The sequence below is a fragment of the Pollicipes pollicipes genome, unplaced genomic scaffold, assembly GCF_011947565.3.
Source record: "Pollicipes pollicipes isolate AB1234 unplaced genomic scaffold, Ppol_2.1 Scaffold_2555;HRSCAF=2994_pilon_pilon_pilon, whole genome shotgun sequence".
Classification (NCBI taxonomy): Eukaryota; Metazoa; Arthropoda; class Thecostraca; order Pollicipedomorpha; family Pollicipedidae; genus Pollicipes; species Pollicipes pollicipes.
Genome location: NW_023596136.1, coordinates 29,076,520 through 29,097,522, shown reverse-complemented (window position 1 = coordinate 29,097,522; position 21,003 = coordinate 29,076,520). Strand labels below are relative to the sequence as shown.

General features: G+C 51.8%; 1 protein-coding gene across 1 annotated transcript; it reads left to right on the top strand.

Moving 5' to 3' along the window:
• The first annotated feature begins 16,104 nt into the window (after positions 1-16,104).
• On the top strand, positions 16,105-19,398 carry LOC119099991 (gamma-tubulin complex component 6-like). The gene is made up of 6 exons (XM_037223114.1): positions 16,105-16,218; positions 16,294-16,577; positions 16,798-16,963; positions 17,359-17,513; positions 18,836-18,966; positions 19,394-19,398. Exons 1-6 carry the CDS (start codon positions 16,105-16,107, stop codon positions 19,396-19,398), a joined length of 855 nt encoding a protein of 284 aa, XP_037079009.1.
• The last annotated feature ends 1,605 nt before the right edge of the window (positions 19,399-21,003 follow it).

Sequence of the window (21,003 nt, the reverse complement as noted above, 5' to 3'; positions counted from 1 at the left end):
TGGCTGCTCGGCTCAAAGGGCTGACTTGTCGGGATCGTCCACTGAAGGTGGCCTCACAGCTCAATAAAGCAGGGGCTGGAATCAGGACATACCGGGCGTTCAAAAGATGCGCGCTCGCTATAAAGATCGGAAACTATGTAGCAGACCCTCGTGGGTGGCATGGAAGGCATGCGTTTTTTACCAACTCTACAACACGAGCAGCTGTGGGGCAAATGTGATGATTTTGGCAGCACCATGGTGGGCATCGTAGATGCAAATAATTGTTTGCGGGTAGACTGCATGGGATATGCCCCCATCCGCAGACCATGGGATACGCAGACACGCACCAACGCGCCAACATAAACATCCAAGCAGACATACGGATGCACTCAAGCGCACAAGGTCTGACGTCAAGATACACGCTTTGTTAGGGATGTGTGGACTTGGTGGTGCTCTTTCAAAAACCGTACATGCGTATATCAAACTGGTTTTCAGGATTTGAATTGTCTGTAGGTTTGAATCCCTTTTTTTATTCAAATTATCTGTCGCAAGGATCGAGTCCATTCGAAATTTGGAAACCCAGATGCACCAACAGTTCGGTGTGCAGCTCCGACAGGACGTAAACGTCGTATCTTTACCCTGAGTCAAGCCATCCATTGCAGCGGCCGCTCTGATGCGTAATCCAGATGCATGGCCTCTGCACCAACAGTTCAGTGCACAGATTCGACCGAACGTTGACGTGTATTTTGCCCTGAGTCAAGCCATCCATGCAGCGGCTGCTCTGATGCGTAATTCTGGCGGCGACCGGATACCGTAAAAAGTGCTCCGTGACGTAATCCCACGATGACGTAATAAAGACCACACTTGTTTAATGAGCGAAATTGCGTTACATGGAGCAATCTTTTGCATTTAAGCAATGCTGTTGTTAAAAGTGGGCCTTTTTCATCATATCTGATGCCTACCTGAATATCTCCGAATGTGGAGCATTCCCTCTAACTTGTAGGCACTGATCCTACTCTGCACATTTCGCTTATTCGAAATACATTCCTAAAAACCTAAAGAAAGGCGGCACTGATGGGCTTCATTCAAAGCGTAACGTCAGATTCAGACATAATATTATCAGCATTGTGGTATATGCAACGGAGGAATTACAGCACAGCTGCGGGAACCGTAGCTTAGCAACAGTGGTTGTGACTCCGCCCTGAAACCCCACAATACATCGTTAGCTATTCAGGCTCGGCCCAGCTATAATCCTGTCAGTTCAACACAGTGTTAATGATTCAATCGGGTCGTCATATTCTGGAGAAATAACACGCTCAGCACAAATTGTACGCATCCATTGCTTTGAACTCAAAATAAATCGGCAGTCTGGCGGCGTGCTGAGACGTGAAAGCACTGTTCCGACACGCTTGGCTGCGCTTTGTGCCGTTGATAGATGGAACAGTCTGTTTGGTTTTTCATGACAGAGCACAATTCTTCAGCCAATGAAATACGGCTGCGCGACAGGCCGCGGAAGCGTCGTTGGCGAACAGCGGTCTCTTTGGCGCGCTCGCAGAAATCACTGCCCTCCTCATCACGCAACAATCAGATTGTGCCACCCCTGTCCGTCATCATAAAAGTCATCCAGATGGCATTATTCTTCCCTTACTATCCAGCATAATCTGATGAGAAGCAGAGCCCTGGAAAATTGCGCCAGCGATAAGCACGGGGGCGGCGACACTACGGCCGGATAAACCCGCAAGCGGTCTGTTGTTGCCTGGTTTTCACGTGGACGTGACGCGATCGTGTCATATCCAAATAGCAGCATCTTGAAACGAGGATGAGGGTGGCGTGAAATCAACATTCCGTAGAAAAAAAGTTTGGGCGCAGTTTTCTCATCGACTTTGACAGGAATGACTTCAGGTATTTACCTTCGAAATGAAAAGATATTTATAAACCATTGAATTCGTGACTTATATAACAAAGAAGTGTATTTTAACATAACTTACGGAAGAAACGCCCCTGGTTGGCTGACTTACTGCATATAACATCATGGTCTAAGACCAGGCAATCGGTGCTCTCCACAAATGGGACATATCCACAGTTTACTTATATATCCACGGGTTGGACTGTACAGACAAGAATGCTATGAGAAATAGAAATTGGGACCAGGTCGAACAGAAGCCAGCAGAAATTTCGACAGCATTGTTTCATAAACAGTCTTGACCGTTCTCTCCATGCAAGCTGTCTCTAATGTTCCCGCGGTTCGCCAGAGACATTTCTGCGTCTACCATGCGTGTTTTAAATGCATCCATCAGACTTACGTACCGCTTAAGTGTGTCGCGGCCGGGCGGGTGCGTGTATGTGCGCTTATTTTAGTACAATGTTGTAATTGAACCTTTCCCAATTCGTTAAGTGACCAAATCATAACATTGTCAATTTGTTCCCTTTGCCCGTCCGACTTTCTTGTCACAATCTTAGGCTGTCATCCGTGAACAAAACTGATTCGCGACCTCGACAGCACAGCTGATGCATGCTAGACATAGGTAATATGTCATGACGCCAACGGGTGACAAGTCTATTTTGAGGTCGTCATTCCGAGGCGTCCTGGCACCAGTGAACAGGTCGTCCTTTGGTGTGCAGCAATGCAATGTATTCTTGCGACTCGTGAGAATCCTGTGTTATTTTTACTCGCCATCTCTAGGTACACCCGTGATCTGTTTCAGCTTCAGTTATTTTGAATGGAATTGTGCTGCTGCTATATCTCAAACAAATCCCAAGCAAACCACTACAGTTCCTTTTCAATAATGTGTGGCACAACCGAGGTGAAATGAACTCAGCAGGAATATGAAAAAACGGGTTACTGCTTGGTGAAGATGGTGCCATTTAATTTTGTACATGCTTTTGCTGCATACTAATTATGTGCATGCATACTAATTTAGTGCACAAACATACTAGCACATCTGACAAGGATAGAAATCCGAACAAATATTCCATCCGTGAGCTTGGATTCTTGTGAAAGTTACAACAAGGCTGTTTACATGGAAAAGAGACGATTACAACCCGTATGTTTTAGGGCTTTTTGCCCCCCCACCCCACCATGATGTCAAATAAGGCAACGATCTCCCCATAAAGCCATCATGGTCAGAGATGATAGTGAATGTTTTTTAAAGCTTGAAATGCTCTGACAGAAGCTTCGGAAGAGATCTGACATTCGTGCTCGTCCACAAAGCATGATATTACGTACAGCCATCCAACGGCCATTTTATCAAACCATGCGTTTTCACAACCATGTTTTTTTAAAATATCTGCACAATATTCTTGGCCAAACTTCTCTGAAAAAACGTGTGTGATTAGAAACTATACGATGGGAAGATTTAAAATGTTCAGACTAATGATTTGTGAAAACAGCTACTAACATTGGTTTGATGCAACGGAAAATCTTTGCTTTACTCAAGACGGCATTTTGTATCAACATACGCCATTTTGTAGCGCCTTGCAGCTTGTTTAACCTAGTCATGTGCTTACGGCAGGGCGGCGCGATTCCATCCCAGGATGCCTCGGAATACTAGAGCTGATTTTGACAGTTGGCATCGCAAATGAAAACAATGGCCTGCGTCGTTGCATTATATTTTATTTCTCTTCGTGCCTCATAGGTCTGCACCCGCCGCCGTCTCCGTGAGCTCATATATGCTCATTTCCATCACGTATCGGTTCAGGTCTATTTGGACAGTAAGAAAGACAGAAAGAAATTTTAAATATGACCTGTTTGATCCATCTAGATCAAGCATTCGCACCTTTTGTTTTTTTTCATTTTAATATTGTGACTACGGCAAGCTCAATGACGCATACAAACACACACACACACACACACACACACACACACCACGCCCACACACACACACACACACACACACACGCACACCACACGCACACACACACACACACACACACAACACGCACACACACACACACACACACACACACCACACCCACGCACACCACACACAACACACCACACCACACACACACACACACACACCACACACACACACCCACACACACACACACACACACACACACACACACACACAGTCACCTTTTTGTGACCAGTCCTTACACAACACATAAGACAGTGTTCGCGTTTACACATGTTACGGCAGCGTTCGTGTCAAAGACGGCAGGAAAGATAATTATCAAAATATAGGCATAGGGCACATGACATGGCCACATCAATGTCCGTTTTGGTATATCCGACCATGCGACTTCCACGTGTTTAAAACCCGAGTGAACACAAGTGTCCTCAGGTCGCTATCACGTAATGGATTTCACGGCTGTCGTGCGCACCACGGATGCGTGGTCCCGTTATTGACTACCAAGCCAAGCATATCAACTAATCACCACCCCAAAAAGCGGACACTTCCATGCTCCGATCAGCCTCACATTCCCACAGTGAAAACAGCAGATCTAGAGGAAATAATCAGACTCGAGTCGGCCCGACTCCAGTCAGGAGTGACAACTGGTCTGCTGCTGCCGAAACGATCCCCGCCCGCCATCTTCCACTGCTATCAATTACTCTGAGTCCAGGTCGCGCGCGCAGATGGCGCAGCGATCGGTGACCTGTAGACAGCGTCTCAGGCAGGAGCTGTGGAAGAGGTGGTGGTAGGGTGTGACGCATGCCTCACGCATCGGCGCCAGGCAGACAGCGCAAACATCATCCATGTCGCGCAGCTCGGCCGGCTCGGCTGTGCGGAACGGCAGCAGCAGCGCCCTCTACTTCGCCAGCGACGCCAGATGGCTCGTGCCTGTCTCTCGCGTGCGAAACCAGCAGCAGAATTAGCCGACGGCCAGCGCCAGCCGGACGTGGCCCAGCCAGGCGGCGGCGGCGGCCAGCAGTCCGGCGGTGGCCGCGCAGCCGTAGCCCAGCAGCAGCGGCGTCCAGAGCTCCTCCAGGTCGTCGAGGTACGGCAGGCAGAGCCGCTCCAGCGCCGCCTGCCAGGCGCCTGTCAGTCGGCGCTCGCTGGAGCGCGGCCACCAGCAGGTATCCGGCGCTCGGCTGGTACCTGCTGAGGCCGCGCTGCAGTCCGAACACCAGCAGCATGGACACCAGGGTGATGACGAAGGTGATGGTCTTCTCCATTCGTAGATGAGCCGAGCCGGTGAGAGCCAGGTGTCGGACGCCACAGCGCGGTGAGATGGTCACCTGCGCGGCGGCCTGTCAGAACCGCTCACACGTCACGCTGGACGACACTGTTGGACACACGGCCGGCATACGCAGGGAATGTTCCACATTTGGAGATATCGAAGCAGGCATCAGATGTGATGAAATAAGGTCACCTATAACTATTTGTATGCTTTTAAGTGGAAGAGATTGCTCTAGACAATACAATTTCTCTGTTTGATAAATATGGCCCTCAATGCGTCATTGCTTGATTACGCTATCATACCTTGCACAAGATTGATTCAGAGCCAATGGGCACCCGTTATCCCTGGAAATCGCGCTCACGAACGATAGACATGAACGACTCGACAATGATATGTTTTCTGACCTTGATCGCCGCACTGCCAATGGGATGCAAGATTTAAATGGTGCAATTATGGTGTCATGGATGCCTGGGTGACCTTGAAATAGTCTCTCCAAATAGTCTGCACATCTTCGCGGGCGTTTAGCTTAGAAACTAGAGGGTATAGGTCTTAAGGAGGACAGGGCTGTGAACTGCACCAAATGATCTTCAAGATGGCTATTTCAGTTCAAGACCGCGCGCAAAATTGAGCACTCCCTTCAAGTGCGCCTCCACCGCAAGGTGAAGCGGCAGCAGACTCGGTCACGAACAAGCAGATCATTCTCCGTTAACATACCATACTATTCACGTTAAGTTGAAGCTGACAGCAGAAGTTCGATGTCAGCTGTAGCTTATCAGGGAGATAGCGAGTCCCGAAGACCAGATGTGCCAAACAAAATCCTGTGTATGACATTTGTTGGGGGCATTTAAGTATTTTCCTGCTGATTGGGCCCCACAGTGAAGTGGAGGGCGATATCGTTATTGGCGACAGCGTTCCCAAATAGATGCAAAGTTCCACCCACGGTTTTAATCACTCAGCTCGCCTGGTCAGCGCTTAAAAACGCGGCAATTGATCCCTGCGTTTTGGACCGTACGTGTTTGGTAGTATTATTTAAGGGTGTGTTCAGCCGGGGGAGACTATTCAACCAATAAAGATCTGTTGAATAATCATCCACGGAAATTCTCCATTTGCGCTTGACAGGCCCGGAAATTGTACGCCAGTTTTCGTCCCACATGCGGCATACATAACCAATGATCTTAACTAGACATGGCGAAGCAAGATCATCAGTCTAAAACACTCGCTGAAAGCTATCTGGAAATCTTCCTTGGCACAACCTAATTATGTGCGATATGTCCGTGTCAGCAAAGCCGGACGGCATTTCGAATAATTATTCAACATTCCTGATCATTTTCCGATGTGAGCAGCCGGCTGGACATGACCTTAATGTCAAGACGCACTTAATTACCCGACTATCGAATGCGTCCGCCGTCGTCTTTGTTGACGATGACTCTATTGCTCCTCATTCAACGCAAGTGCACTATCAGCGCACATGGCCAAGTGCAGCAGCGTTTTTAAACTGAGCTAAATTGATTGCTGCAGGCGGGACCGAGCGGGCTCGATCGTACCTTTTTAGAGCGAAGGGGTGATGCCTAAAAAGCGGACGCGTTTGCTGGTGTCAATTTGCGCAGCATGTCCCCATCGCTCGGTATTTTTCAATGTCGAGGCCTGTCGTTGCGTGATGCACAAGGCATGACAGCCTTTAATAATCATTAAAATAGTTCTCTGCGAGTGCGACCAAGAACGTGCTTTCCTGTCATCGCACGATACCCGAAAATCGGGCCCGGTCGCGGGCGCCGTGCGTAATCTGGCAGGAAATCTTGCGGAAGTGTTGGTCTGCTGGCGCCCTCTACATTCGACAGGTAGTGCACGTGTCGCCCTCGGGCGCGGTTCCCACGGCATGTAACGCCCAACGTGTTCTCCGGATAATGTCAACTGCACTGCTTGGCCTTTCATGAACATTGAAAGCCTTCGTGGAGGGTACGGCCTTGTGCGTTTGAATGCTCTTTGGAAGGGATTATGGCTGCCAACGCAATATGAGGCTGGCGGACGGCACCTACCTGTGTCACCCCTGGCATCGCAGTACTGAACGCAGGCGGCAGGCCGGAGTATTGTCGAGAAGATACGGAAGCCATTGCAAAACTATCGATAATCGTTCGCGGAGGGTGCATTCGTACTACATTTCAGACACCCTGGGAAGACTATCAACTGGAACCATGGTATGTTGCTCAGCCGGCGGCACATATTCGATTGCTTTGACTCCCCTGACCGCGCATTTCTGAATGAAGGAGAAGAGTTTGGCTGCAAAAGAGCGGCAGCCATTAAAAAACAAACAAACCAACTACAGATAATCGTAGGCAGGGGGCAGGGGGCACAGCCATGCACGTCTGATAGCATTGTGGGTGGTCTATCAACTGACACCGCATCGGTGCGCACGGCCGGACGCACACATTCTATTACTATGACTCGTAACAACGCAACATCGAATGCGAGCGGCCGAACAGTGTATTTCCTAAACCATGGCAGCCTTTTAAAATTATGTACAATCGTGCGTACAGGACGCCACCTTCCGCATGCAATGCCACTGTGAGCGGGCTATCAACTGGCACCGTTATCTTGTACTCGGCCGAAAAAACATCCGTTTTCTTGGCATTTCTGCCACATAGCGTATAACTGAATGGGGGCAGACACCCGTATCGGTGTGGATAAACTGCATCTGCCATATCAAAATGCTTATAAGCGCGCGCAGAGTGCCAGACCAGTGGGTATCATTTCTGTGCGCATTAAACAGCATTTTCAGAGGGCTTCCAACGGGCACCGCAGTACATTGCTCGACTGGTAGCTCCTCTTATCACACCCACTGACAGCGCATTACCAAATACAGCAGCCGGGGGAGCTTGGACTTGCTGACTTATAGCAGCCTCCAAAAAAATTATACCCATGCGCCGAAGGTGCGGGCGAGCCCCGGTTGCCGACCGACATCAAACATGCCCAGCGGCCAGAACAGTCCGTCCCAGGTAACCGGGTAAGCGACCGCTGACATACCACACCAGGTCGGGGAGGGGGAATGCGTAGTCACCTACACCGCAACATGGGGCTACAATGTGATGCATTCACATTTTCCGGTGCATCTTGCGGTTGAGCGCACGTAAATAAACAAAATTAACGGGCCACAACGGTACGAATATAGAGGTCAAAATTGTGCGCTTTAGACAATGAGCGAGTCTGTGTATTGCTCAATGGCACACACAGTAGTGCGCGAGAGTAAAACGCATATCTTAACTACCGGCTTTTCGTTTGAAAATGGACTTGTGTGCATCCGACCTGCCCCCTCTGTATGTGTATAATTCATACATGTCTGTCCCCAGGGAACTTCAGAATCAGCGACCAACAAAAAAAAACAACATTTCGGTCACAAGTAAAACAGATTCATTCATCACCATCGTCATCGCTACTCTCACTCGCTGTTCCCACGCTTAAGTCATCGAATTCGTCCGACAAACCATCATCCACCCCTTCCTTCGCACGGTCAATTTTTGCCCTCATATCGGCACCAAATCTTGTCGGATCGCTTTCTGGGTTGCCCCTCGTCTTTGCCATGTAACGCATCAGAGTTCTTCTTTTGCGCTCCGGCAGGCTTTTGAGCTCTTTCTCGAATTCTGCGTCTTGCTTCATTTGCTCCTGGGGAGTTAACACCGTCTTCTGAACCACCTCCTTGGACTCTCCGCATTTCTCGCACACTCTCAGGGACGAAGCGCACTTTTTGCAGATAGTCCGGTATGCCGCCGTGATCGACTTCTCGTGACATTTGTTGCACGTTTTTGGTGCTGTGAGGGGCTTATACTTTTTGTACTTGATCTTCCAATCGATCACGTCCTTGCATCGTTGACACACGCCGTGAACTTCCATGCTGTTCAGCATCTTGGTTCTCCTTGATGTGTCGTGCATGCTGTTATTAAAAACGGCGACATTTTTGTGTTTTTGGGCTCTGGTTCTCTTAGCATTACCTTTTTGGGAGCTCATTTTTTGTTCAATTACACTTGATGTTTTTCAGATCTGTAAAGAGAATAAGTGATTAATGTTCTGGACACCAAATGACACACATTCATCATAAGCCATTTCTTACAGTTGAGCCATGACAAGAGGAATGTCATATATTTGCACAGGTTTATGTTAGCTGTGTGTAGACAATGCTGCCACAGAAAAACAGGGCAATGCAAATTTGCAAACAAAAGTTGTCCTTTTTCTGTTACTCTAAAAATAATACCCAAGTCAATAAATCACAACATAAGAGAAAACAAACAAACAAAAAACAGAGCATGTAACATACCAGAAAAATTATTGCCAAATTTCCTTAAATGGCCACACAAATACTGTTAAACTCTTTACAATGTCTTTCACCAGCCAAGTATGCAGCAATACGTGCCAAGGCTGGACATAAAATACATTAGTGTCACTTTTCCACTATTTTCTTATAAACAGCATCAGTTTCAAGACATGAAGATGAAATAACGCATAGACAAGCTGCATCCAGTCAGTGTGCGAATTAATTGACTTACAGACCTGACAACTTGATTGAATTATACACCTGGCAAACAAACAACTAAACTAGTAAGTTTGTTATTCTTTCTCCCATTCCTTTTTTATACATGGAATGAAGTTATAACTAAGGCCTTACAGTTGTAAACAGGTGACACACAATAAATACTGGAGACTGAAGGATACTTTAACCATCTTACCCGGGTTCCTAACACCCATTTCAACATTGTTCCATGCAAAACTCATAAAAACAACAACAGAAACGTAACCCAAAAGCAGCATTTCACCATGAAAACTCATATGTCACTGTCACTGGAGATCACAACACCATAAGAGTGATTGCATGTGTTGATACTTTCCAAATTGTATTTCATATACTGGAAAGTGATTTGTTGAAAAAACATACTGATACACTTAATAACCCCAAAAAAACGCGCGCCTACGTGCAAAACAATACCGTGGCACAATATTCCACCGACGTGATTCCTACTGACTCCTCAAACTAATGCCACGCACGTGCAGTAAAGGAAATATATGGGGCACCTATGTAGTTTACTTTGGTGCATTGCGTTTCGTCCTGTCTGCGTCGGAAATGTCTATACACTACATGATATGGTAGTATATTGGAAATACGGATCATGAAAGTAGCTGCAGAAAAATCCTGCTTTGGTTGACCTTGTCGTCATTTAAATCTTCAAACTCCGAGATATTATTGACCTAATTCTCGATGTCATATTTTCCCATGCGTGTTGCCGAGGTGTGCAAGGGAAATTGCCACAAGATTTTACGAACACGCTTTGGACTACGCTGCCGAATTCCCTTCAAAAAGTAGATAAACTTTTTTTGCATTGCATATGCAAGCGTAGGTGATAAAACTCGCGCCGCAAGGGGGTGTATTTCGATTCGTGTTTTCTTGGACCGCCGCCCGCCGTCATGTCCCCAAATGGCCCAAATGGGTTTGAAATAAGGAAGAATCGGTGTGTAATTGACGCCTAGTGAACGATAGGAATGTAAGTACCGAACCGCCGTCATGCTGTTTGCTCCGTGTGCATTCCCCTGTAGGCATTACCTGAAGTGTGTGATCATTTTGGTCCTGTTGGCATTCTCAAAGCAACTTACAGGTGGTATCTACCAAACTGAATCTTTTCCCACCTGTGATGTTACATGTGTGTACCCTCCATGCTTACCTACCTTGGGGCAGTGCAAGTTCTCCCAGGCTGGGGCTTTGACAGTCGATGTTTATCGCCTGTCAGTGCTTTTAGACTGATCATTAATTTTCAAAAAGTTTCGGCCTCAGCTTGTCTTGGTCATTGCAAAATGCTGTCCCCTTTTCCGGATGCCTCTGTGACATTGGTGTGTTGAACCTTGTGATTATGTATGTAATTCAGGCCAGGCCAGATTGGGCTACATTTTCAGCTTAATTTGAAGAAGTTTGCATCATTTGGCATGAAATTACCTTCACATCATAATTCCCTTGTTAGTGGGCCCTCTAACCTTTGCAATTGGTGTTGAAAAATTACATTAAATTGGTTCTGACCTCCTAAGCACTTAAGTTTGTGATATATAGGTGTGCTAAATTGTTGCTGTGGTGCTGCTGCATTCCTCATCTGTAGTATGGTAAGCCTTAGATGTATTTCTGCAGTCTGGCCTCTGGACCCCGTATTCAGTTTGTAGGAAATGTATCCAACAGCAGGATATCCATATGACTGCTCTGGACACCCTGTTTTGCTGCATCAACCTCAGACTTTCTCTAAATGTGCTGAGTTTTCAAAAGATTTTTGCTTGAAATCAGGGTATCTTTGTGTGAAGTTACATGTGCAGTCTTTTGAACAACTTTAAGATATGGCACTCTATGCACAAACATTGATGGTGACTATGTGCCAAACCCTGAGAGCCCAAATTTATGATGTACATGCACCAAAATTGTTGCAGAGATGTCAGTGTTCAATGCTCTGCCTGATATTTTTAGCCTAACATGTATTTTTAGCAGACTAGTCCTACTCTAGTTCCTGATGTTCCCATCTCTACATGTTATGGCTCTCTTGCACCTGCTTCATCACTTGTCTTCCAGTGGTAGTGGGAGTTGCTGAAAACAGCTACAATGAGACTGCTGATACAATACTATTAGCTTATATCACACAGTACCAATATCCAACCACTAATGACCACAGACTGACAGGGCTGCAGCATCCTACCCTTAGACTAAAATAAGTTGGATCATTCCTGATGCAAGGGCCCTTGCATATGTAGACCTATGCTAGCGGAGTGAAATTTCAGGGATGTTCTTGGACTGTTCAAAGCACAGTGAGGGGCTTTCCTTTTTTGCAGTGGGTGTTTAAGTGTGTCTGCGTCATTTGCTTATGTCCCTGCTGTGGCTATTTGCTTATGTCCCTGCTGTGGCTTTTGCTTATGTCCCTGCTGTGGCTGTTTGCTTATGTCCCTGCTGTGGCTACTTGCTTATGTCCCTGCTTTGGCTATTTGCTTATGTCCCTGCTGTGGCTATTTGCTTATGTCCCTGCTATGGCTATTTGCTTATGTCCCTGCTGTGGCTATTTGCTACTGTGTCTGATGCTCAGTTACAACTCTGTGATCTGCATCAGCTGGCAGTATCACATGATCCTTTGCTGATGACTTTTCAGCATTCTGCTGCATTTCAACACAGCTTTATTACCAGCCTTTTTCACTTGAAGGCATTTAGACTGATCTTTTCACCATTCAACATGCACTAATGGACATGTTGTTTAAGGCAGGGCGCATACTGTGTACACATGCAATCTAGTTTTGATTGCAGTTCTGTCATTCTGTCCAGGTCTGTGTATTCTGCTGCAGCTGAATGAGGTGGGGAAAACCTGGATACCTGTACTTGGTATTTGGGGGTACCGAACTTGAGTACTGTTCTTGGGTATTTGGGTAGTATGGTACCATCAGCCACTGTTCTACCATGCTACCTATATGGCTACCATGCTGTTCATTGATGCCCATGCAAGTGTGCATGTTTGGTTTGTTTTTGCCTTGCATAACTGACCCTATAAGTGTGGGACATCTTTGTTTACACAGTGTCAAAAATTATTGATGTAAATCCTGCTTGTTAATGGTCTGTTTTTGACATCCAGAACATGTATATGGACCAGGAACACGATTTCCTGGGTCAGATCACATGGCTGTGCTGCCGACTGACATCAACCGTCAGCCTGGGAAGCCCAACTGCCATTACCAACAACCAGCTGAAGAGGATCAGAGCAAATGCTCTGAAAATACATACTGTTTCCTGCATACACTGATCATGGTGAGATGCTGCAGCTTGTTCATGTGGTGAGCTGCACGTCTGAGATGGTCTGCATTTTGCATCCTCACAAGCCAGATACTTAAACGTGTTGGATGTTTTCTTGGAGTCCATCAAATTTTCTAAATGTTTTATGCTAACTCCAAAAAAACATTTTACATGCTCCTGTACACCAGGGACTCACTCACAGGGTGCTGGATTTGTGTTTGATGCTTGTTTTATTGTTTGGTGGCCCCACTTCATGGACTGAGGCAAGGAGGTGATCTTAAATAGATCTTAAATAGATGCTTAAATAGGTTAAATAGATCTTAAATAGATGCTCCTGTACACCAGGGACTCACTCACAGGGTGCTGGATTTGTGTTTGATGCTTGTTTTATTTGTTTGGTGGCCCCACTTCATTGGACTGAGGCAAGGAGGTGATCTTAAATAGATCTTATTCAATCCTTATCCTTGCACTCTAGTGCTCTAGTCTGATCCAAACCTGATTTTGGGAGACTGGCTGTTTGTATTGGTGTCTCTTTTTGTGATACTCTCACACGAATCTTTCTAAGAAGTGCTTCTGCACAGTTGCTGCTGATCTTATTTTTATCAAAGGTAATAAAGGTGTTTGTAATTCACATAGGCATGGTACTGGCGATGTCATATCTGGCCCAGGCAGTTGTCATTGTGTACTAGTATGTCATCCCAGGATTGAATGTCTGATGTGTCAAGTGTGCAACAATAATGGTTGTGTCCAGACTGGTTGAGTGAGATATCAGAGCTGTCACAGTTGTCTAGTCTCCTGACCTGTGACCCATCCCCAGACTGGTCTGGTGAGATATCGCAGCTGTCACAGTTGTCTAGTCTCCTGACCTGTGACCCATCCCCAGACCAGTTGGGTGACATATCACAGCTGTCACAGTTGTCTAGTCTCCTGACCTGTGACCCGTCCCCAGACCGGTCGGGTGAGATATCGGAGCTGTCGCTGCTGTCTAGTCTCCTGACCTGTGACCCGTCCCCAGACCGGTCGGGTGAGATATCGGAGCTGTCGCGGCTGCACGCCGCTTGGTTCGTGCTGGCCGGCGCCGGGCGGCTGGAGCCAGCAGGCCGGCTGCGCGCCCTGCTGCAGGCGCTGGGGCCGGACCCTCCGGCCGAGGTGCGCGCCGCGCTGCGCCTGCTCTTGGCGCTGGCGGACCGGCGGCTGGGCCGGCCGCCGCCGCCGCCGGCCGTCGGACACTTCGGCTCCCGGCTGTGCCCCAGGGTGAGGAGCTCCGCCCCCCGTCGACAGAGGCTGTCCAGCCTCGCACATGCAGCGAGGCGATGTGCTGTACTCACTTTCACGGTAATACTATGCTTTCCCTATTCGTTTGGCTGGTGAAATGAAGATAACACATCAGCGTAGGTAAAACGCCCCTTTTATTCGATTGAGGATGAATGCATTAACATTTTATATCGTTAAGGACTTGATTTCTGGTGGGACAGTCGACTTTGAGATCATCGTCGGAAAGCAGCTATTTGCGCAGGATGCATGCCGACCGCAATGCATTCTCACTGTGGTGCTGCACGCAGGCAACGTGCGCTGAGTGTCACGGCATCGATATGTCGCCCGCCACACGGTGGTCTTGTGTACCGGTCCCCGCCGTCTGGTGTCCGGGTCAGTGCACCGGCGCATGCCTCGTCTCTGACGGCCTCGCTGTCCCCAGACGCTGTGGGCCAGCGGCGAGCCGCCCGAGTACAGCACCGAGTACATGGTGCCGGAGGAGTCGCGGCTCTACATGCAGTTCCCGGCCGGAGTGTTCTGCGCCGACCCGCGGCTGCCGGCCGGCGACGCGCCGCCGCCGGGCCTGTTCGACCGGCCGCCCGGCGAGGGGCTCGGCCTGCTGGGCGCGCCGACACAGTCCCAGCCTGGCGGGTCAGTGGGGGTTGACGCTGTCTGGGCACGGACCGTTTGTCTGGTTGGAAGCCTGTGTGTAGTGTGCAGGCCTGTTAGCAGGATGTCATCGTCATGCGTTGGAGTGGTGCTGCAGGATAGGAGTAGTTTGGTCTTCTTTATTTTTTTGCTTCTCACCTCACGTATATCTGTGGGTCTCCGGTGCTTGCGTTAGAATAATATCTCGGGCATTGTGTTCTATTGGCGTTTCGTTACCGATGCGCACGTGTGTATGTTGAGCTTGTCGGTATTCGGTCCTTTCACAGTAACAATAATTAATAACTGATTGGATTTAAAGATATTTCGCTACAAGATATTTGGACGAATGTGTGTTGCCCTGGCATTTACCCCTTCGTGAGTGCGTGAAGGTCGTTTCTCACATCAGAAGGTTCCCACATGATACCCATCACCAGTCGCGTTTCCCATGCAGTCCTCGGCTGATCCCACTCTGGTCGGTAGTCCGCTGGGGGCGCTGGTGCAGAGCCGCAGCACGGCGGCCGCCGGGGAGCGGCTGCGCCTGCCGCCGCTGCCCTCCGACCCCAGCCGGGTGCCGTTCGCGCCGGAAACGCTGCGTCCCGCGGCGCTGGCCGGCCCGGAGCCGCACACGTCACCCGCGCGCCGTCCAGGTCAGCCGCGGCAGCTGCCGTCGGTGGTGCGCGGCAGTGTTGCACCATGGCGCCATGCCAGACGCATGTCTATTAGCAGACGTTTGGCGCATTAGGACTGTTGTGCCTGTAAGGAACCTGTTAATTTTGGGGGCGCATGTTGTGTCGAAAACCACATTATTGGGTATTTGGGGACGTATGTTGTATAGAAGCCACATTACTGGTGTTTGGGGATGCATATTGTATGAAAGTCACATTATTGGTAATAGCTGTGTAAAAATCGTGATCGCCACAATCACTTGTAAAAATCATGATAACTGAGATCACTGTAAACACCAATAGATCACTGTAATCCATTATTCCTGTCGGTACTGACGGCAGCCCCTGCCCATTCTGTGACGGTCTGTTGTTTGCCTCAGGAGCCCGACCCGGTCCGGCCGCAGTCGCCGGCCGCGGCCAGCGACGACGGCTGGGAGGAGGCGGCGCGCCTGCCCAGCGCCGGTCGCCTCTGCTGGGAGCGGCGTGGCCGCCGTCAGATGGAGCGTCCGTCCGCCGCATCTGACCGAGGCCGGGCCGGCGGTGGTAGCGCCGCTGCGTGCGCTGCTGCTCTCCTGGCACCAGGATCACCCCGCGCCGGCGCGGCCGGTGCCGCTGGCCACCCTGCTCGCCCACCTCCGTCTCCTGCTGATGGGACTCGACACAGCCAGCTTCCCGTTCGACGCGGCGCGCGGCACCTTCCGCCCGGCCGCCGGCCTCTGCACCGAGCGATGCTCGCCCGAGGCCCTGGCGGCGCGCTGCGGCGTTTGGCTAAGCTGCGGTCTGTGGTGTCGCCGCGTGGCGGCGCTGACGGCGGCCAGCGGCGGCGGCCTGACGCAGCGTGCGTTCACGGCCGCTCTGGAGCCGTGTCTGCGCGGCTACCGCTGCGCCCTGCTGGAGGTTCGCGCCGACTCGCTGGCCGAGTTCGGGCGCCGCGTGCAACCGCTCGTGCGGCTCATGGCACTGCTGGCCGACGTGTGCTGCGTCGGGACTAGCGATGCCGAGATGCCGCAAAAGATGGCACTGGTGTCGGACCTGTACGAGCGCCTGATCGGCGCCTCGGAGCCGACTGAGTGGGCCATGCTTACGCATCTCTTCCAGAGCACCGTCTCACCGTATTTAAGGTAAATGGACGTGCTCTACTGTTTATTTGACCGGTTAATAATGTTTACCTTTGCCCTAAAGTTTGGGAGTTATTCAAGAGTACACTTTGTATTTGTAATCCTCTTACCATTTCTAGCCTTCCCCGCGACGTCGCATGCGGAAAAAACCTGCCGCTGTGGGCTGCGTGCCCCGCATGCGTCGCTGTGATCCGCTCACCGGCTGTGCACGTGTGTGGGACAGGTTTCTGACGGGCTGGCTGATGGAGGGCATCTGCCGTGATCCCTACGACGAGTTCCCCGTGCGGGAGGTGCCGGAGGCCCACCAGAGCCGGGATGAGACGTTCTGGACGTCGGCCTTCCAGCCCGTGGTGGTCGGCACCGATAACGACCATCCTCAGTTCCTCAAGGTGACTCTGGCAGGAGCGACTTTAGGGCTGTGGTCGGCGTCATGCTGGCGTCCCTTTTGTAGCGTGGTCCGTGCTGCGCGGGGGGCGGCCGTCCCACGACGGTGGGGACCCGAGGTATGACGTGACGCCGGTTGCGAGGCGAGGTGTTTCTCGGTCGTGCTGGTGGGTGTCTGTGGACCCACCGCGGGGAATGTCCTTTTCCCAGAGAGAGTGGGGTTCAGATCATTTTTGTATTAAAAAATATTATGAATATGCCGGTAGGCGTGATGTCGTATGACTGAACTTTGGGGGGGGGGGGGGGATGATCCCTCAGAATCCTCAGCCCCGTATTGAGCACGTCTCGCCGTGCGACAGCTGGCGGTGGAGTGTGTGGTGACCCCGGGCTGTACCCACAGGATCTGTCGGGCAGCCTGTACCAGTGCGGCCGCTCGCTCAGCCTGCTGCGCCTGTGCGACCCGGACCACCCGCTGAGCCAGGCGGCGGACGAGCGCCGCGTCCGCCTGGCCTTCAGCCTGCCGCAGCTGCGCCGCATCCACCAGCAGGTTGTCAGGTCAGCCGGCAGAGGGCGCGCCGACTCGGGGGGGGGGGGGGGGGGGAGGGGTGGCAGGTGAGGTGGATCGTAGTGTGGGGGTGCACCACTGAGAGTGAGGGCTTGGTGTCCTGCAGAGCGGGCTTGCATTCAGGGCAGGCCCGGTGCAAAATGCTGTAAGCGTCTTCTTTTTCGGTGGGAGGAGGGAAGAGACAAGTTCAACCCCATCATCATGGAACTTCACACGTGCAATGCACCGCATGTGTCTGTGTGCCGAAATGTATTAAATGGTTGAGTAGCATTTGTTTCAGGTGTGACGAAGTGCGGTTGGGGATAGTCTTGTAGGATTGTCATCATTAAGCTCCATGCCAGTGCTTTGTATGATTGTCATCAGTTACCCCCATGCCAGCCCCCTTTGTGTGTGGTCTATCCTGGGTAAACAGACCCAACACCATGCTAGGTGATATGATGTGCGGTAGACCAGGGGCGTCTTGCTTGAGTCGGTTGAGAGGACTGCGCTGAAACTTCAGGCTCTTATTGCCGAGCATCCGGCAGGACATGCCAGATGGTGGTTTGTGAAACTTTTCCCTCAGAACCCATGGTTATTGATGTTTCAAATAAGTATCTTATTGACATGGAGTTTTGTTTTTAAACACCAGTTTTACTGTACTTGATTGGTGTTAAAGCAGCCAGACTGCTTTTACACCCGTCTGGTGTCAGAAAGTCATTGTGACTGCTTGATCATGAACAATTTTCAGACTATGGTCCTTGATTGATGTGTCAGTATGTGCACAATGCCTCGGTCGGATGTCGTCAGGTGGTATTGAGTCCTCAAAAGGATTGGATGGCGTTTGACTCTAAACCATGATTGAGTCGCGGGTTGAATTTTATCATGGAATTGCTAGGATTCGAACTGGGGTTTTCTGATTGCGAGCCCAGCGCCCTGTCAACTGAATGTACCGGGAAGGGCTGCGTGCATCTTATTCACTAACACGACAGACGAGGTCTATAGTCCGAGCAACTGTTTCATCCGTGATACTAATTCTTGCCGCAATTCGCAATTCTTCCATAAAACTACGGTTGACTGATCCTGGTTTACCTTACCGCTATCGTGTTAATTGTCAGTTTTCTTTACATTGTGATCCAGCTCCAGTTAATATGACTGCGTTATTCTTCTCCAGTTAACTCCATCCTGTGATCCTGCAGTGACCCCTATATTGTGCCCTTGCGCCGGTTATTACGATCGCTTTACACTTCGTCAGTCCCCCGCCATCGTGCCTTGTCTACATTCCCTCCAGTGCGTGGCCCTCTGCTAGTTCTGACCCCCCCTCCCCCTCCCACAGCTATGAGGCTGAGATGCAGACTCACCTGGCCAACACGTTGGCTCGGCACCTGGAGCAGCAGCAGCGGCAGCGACAGGAGCTGGAGGCGGCTGCCAGCGCTCACCGCCAGCTCACCGTCTCCTCTATACAGGGTAGGGCGGCGGCAGGAGCGCGGGCAGGTGTTAGAGGCGGGGAAGACGGCGTGGAAGGGAGAGACATCGTCGGATCGTGGCAGTGCGGTGGCTGGCTGCCCCCTCCCCCCCCCCCCCCTCCCACACCCACACACATACTCTGGACGAATGGAAACGTGCAACACATTCCCCTCTGCTCGGTCAGAGTGACCTCCATTTGACTGAAGATGTTGCGCTGTCGCTGCGCAGCATTCGCTCCGTATTGTCGGAACTGTCGGTACTCGGCGCTCGAGCATCTTCTGCGCGCCACCGTGCCGGCGTGCCGTGTCTGCGCTTGTGCTTTGTTGTCTCGCCAACAGACAAGAACAGGCGAGACGATGTCGCTCGGATCGTTATTGACCATCACTTGGCACCATGCCTTGTTTCTGAGCCAGTTCCGTTTTTTCAGCCTAAGGGGTGCGTTCTCATTGGTCACGTCGACCAATGCGATTGACCCCCCCCCTCCCCTCCCCACACACACACCCCTTGTCACGGCGGGCTCTTAGCAACAAAACACCCGATGTGATCAAGCAGGTCGCCACCTGACGGGCCCACTGTCAGGAGGCGGACAGACCAGTAGGTGCGCGGCGGTGGAAGCCAATTCTCATCCATACCGATAGACGCAGGCAGCCCGTATCTAGCCCCCGGGCGCCGCGGCAGCCGCCAGAGCCGCCGCCGGGCCGGCCCGCCCCGCCGACCCCGGCCGCTGACGGCGTCCGCCGCCCGGCAGACACGATGCTGGCGCTGCGGCGGCGGCGAGCCGAGGCCCAGCGCCGGCTACTGGCCGAGCAGCAGCGGGCCGTGGAGGCGGAGCGCGCCGGCCGGCGCCAGCGCCGCCTGGAGGAGCGGCTGCTGCATGAACGGGCCGACCGTGAACGCGCGCAGGACGAGTTGGCCGCGCTGCGGCGCGACAACCAGGCGCGGTGAGTGTCGGCACGGGCGGGGCTCGGCCGCCGGCGGGAGGTGCCGGGTTAGGATGAGCGGCGTTGGCCCGGACGGGGCGGGGCCGCCGGCGGGAGGTACCGGGTTAGGATGAGCTGCGTCTTGCGTTGGCACGGGTGGGGCTCGGCCGCCGGCGGGAGGTGCTGGGTTAGGATGACCTGCGTCTTGCGTTGGCACGGACGGGGCGGGCCGCCGGCGGGAGGTGACGGGGCAGGGTGAGCAGTGTCTGCTCGTGCTGCACAGATGGCAGCGAAGTGACCTGAACCGTTAGCACCGTATGTGCTGCGCCGGCTTGGACTGATCGTGACGTGGGCTAGATGGAATAGGGATGCGTTAATATGTTTTGCTTACTCAACATCTTGTGTAGCCTGATATCTCACTGTATTAGGGTTAGGAAGTTTTGGCGTTTTGGTGGGCCTTTCCATTGTTTTTTTCCCTTCTCCTGTGACATCCTTTATTCTATGACCATTACTCTGTGACTATTCCATTCGTTTTATCCATGGCTATTGCCTGCCTCCTATGCACGGTACGTTGGAATCGGTTCGAACCATTCGCTCGCGTGCCGCGCACGCCGTGTGGCGCCTGGCGCCCGGCTGGCGCGCGCCGGCTGGAGCCGCGCCGTGCCGACCGTGCCGACCGCACGCGGCCGACACTGACGGCGTCGGCCGGTCCACAGGCTCTCCCGGATGGAGCGACTGGCCTCGCCGGCCGAGATCGCCGCCGCGCGCCGGCAGCTGGGCCTGTCGGAGCCGGGGCAGCCGCCGACGTCGCCCACCCGCCACGAGCCGATGCACACCAGCCCGGACGCGTCTCCCGAGGCGGGGCCGGCGGCGTCGCCCGAGGCGGAGCCGGCGGTGTCTCCCGAGACGGAGCCGGCAGCGTCGCCCGGGGTAGAGCCGGCGGCGTCTCCTGAGACGGAGCCGGCGGTGTCTCCTGAGACGGAGGAGCCGGCCGCCTCTCCGGGCGGGTCGCAGGAGACAGCCGAGGCCGGCTCGACTGAAGCGACATCGCCCGCCGGTGATTGGACACCTGTGGACGGCGAGCCGCTGCTGGGGCACGAGACCGGAGACGGGAGCC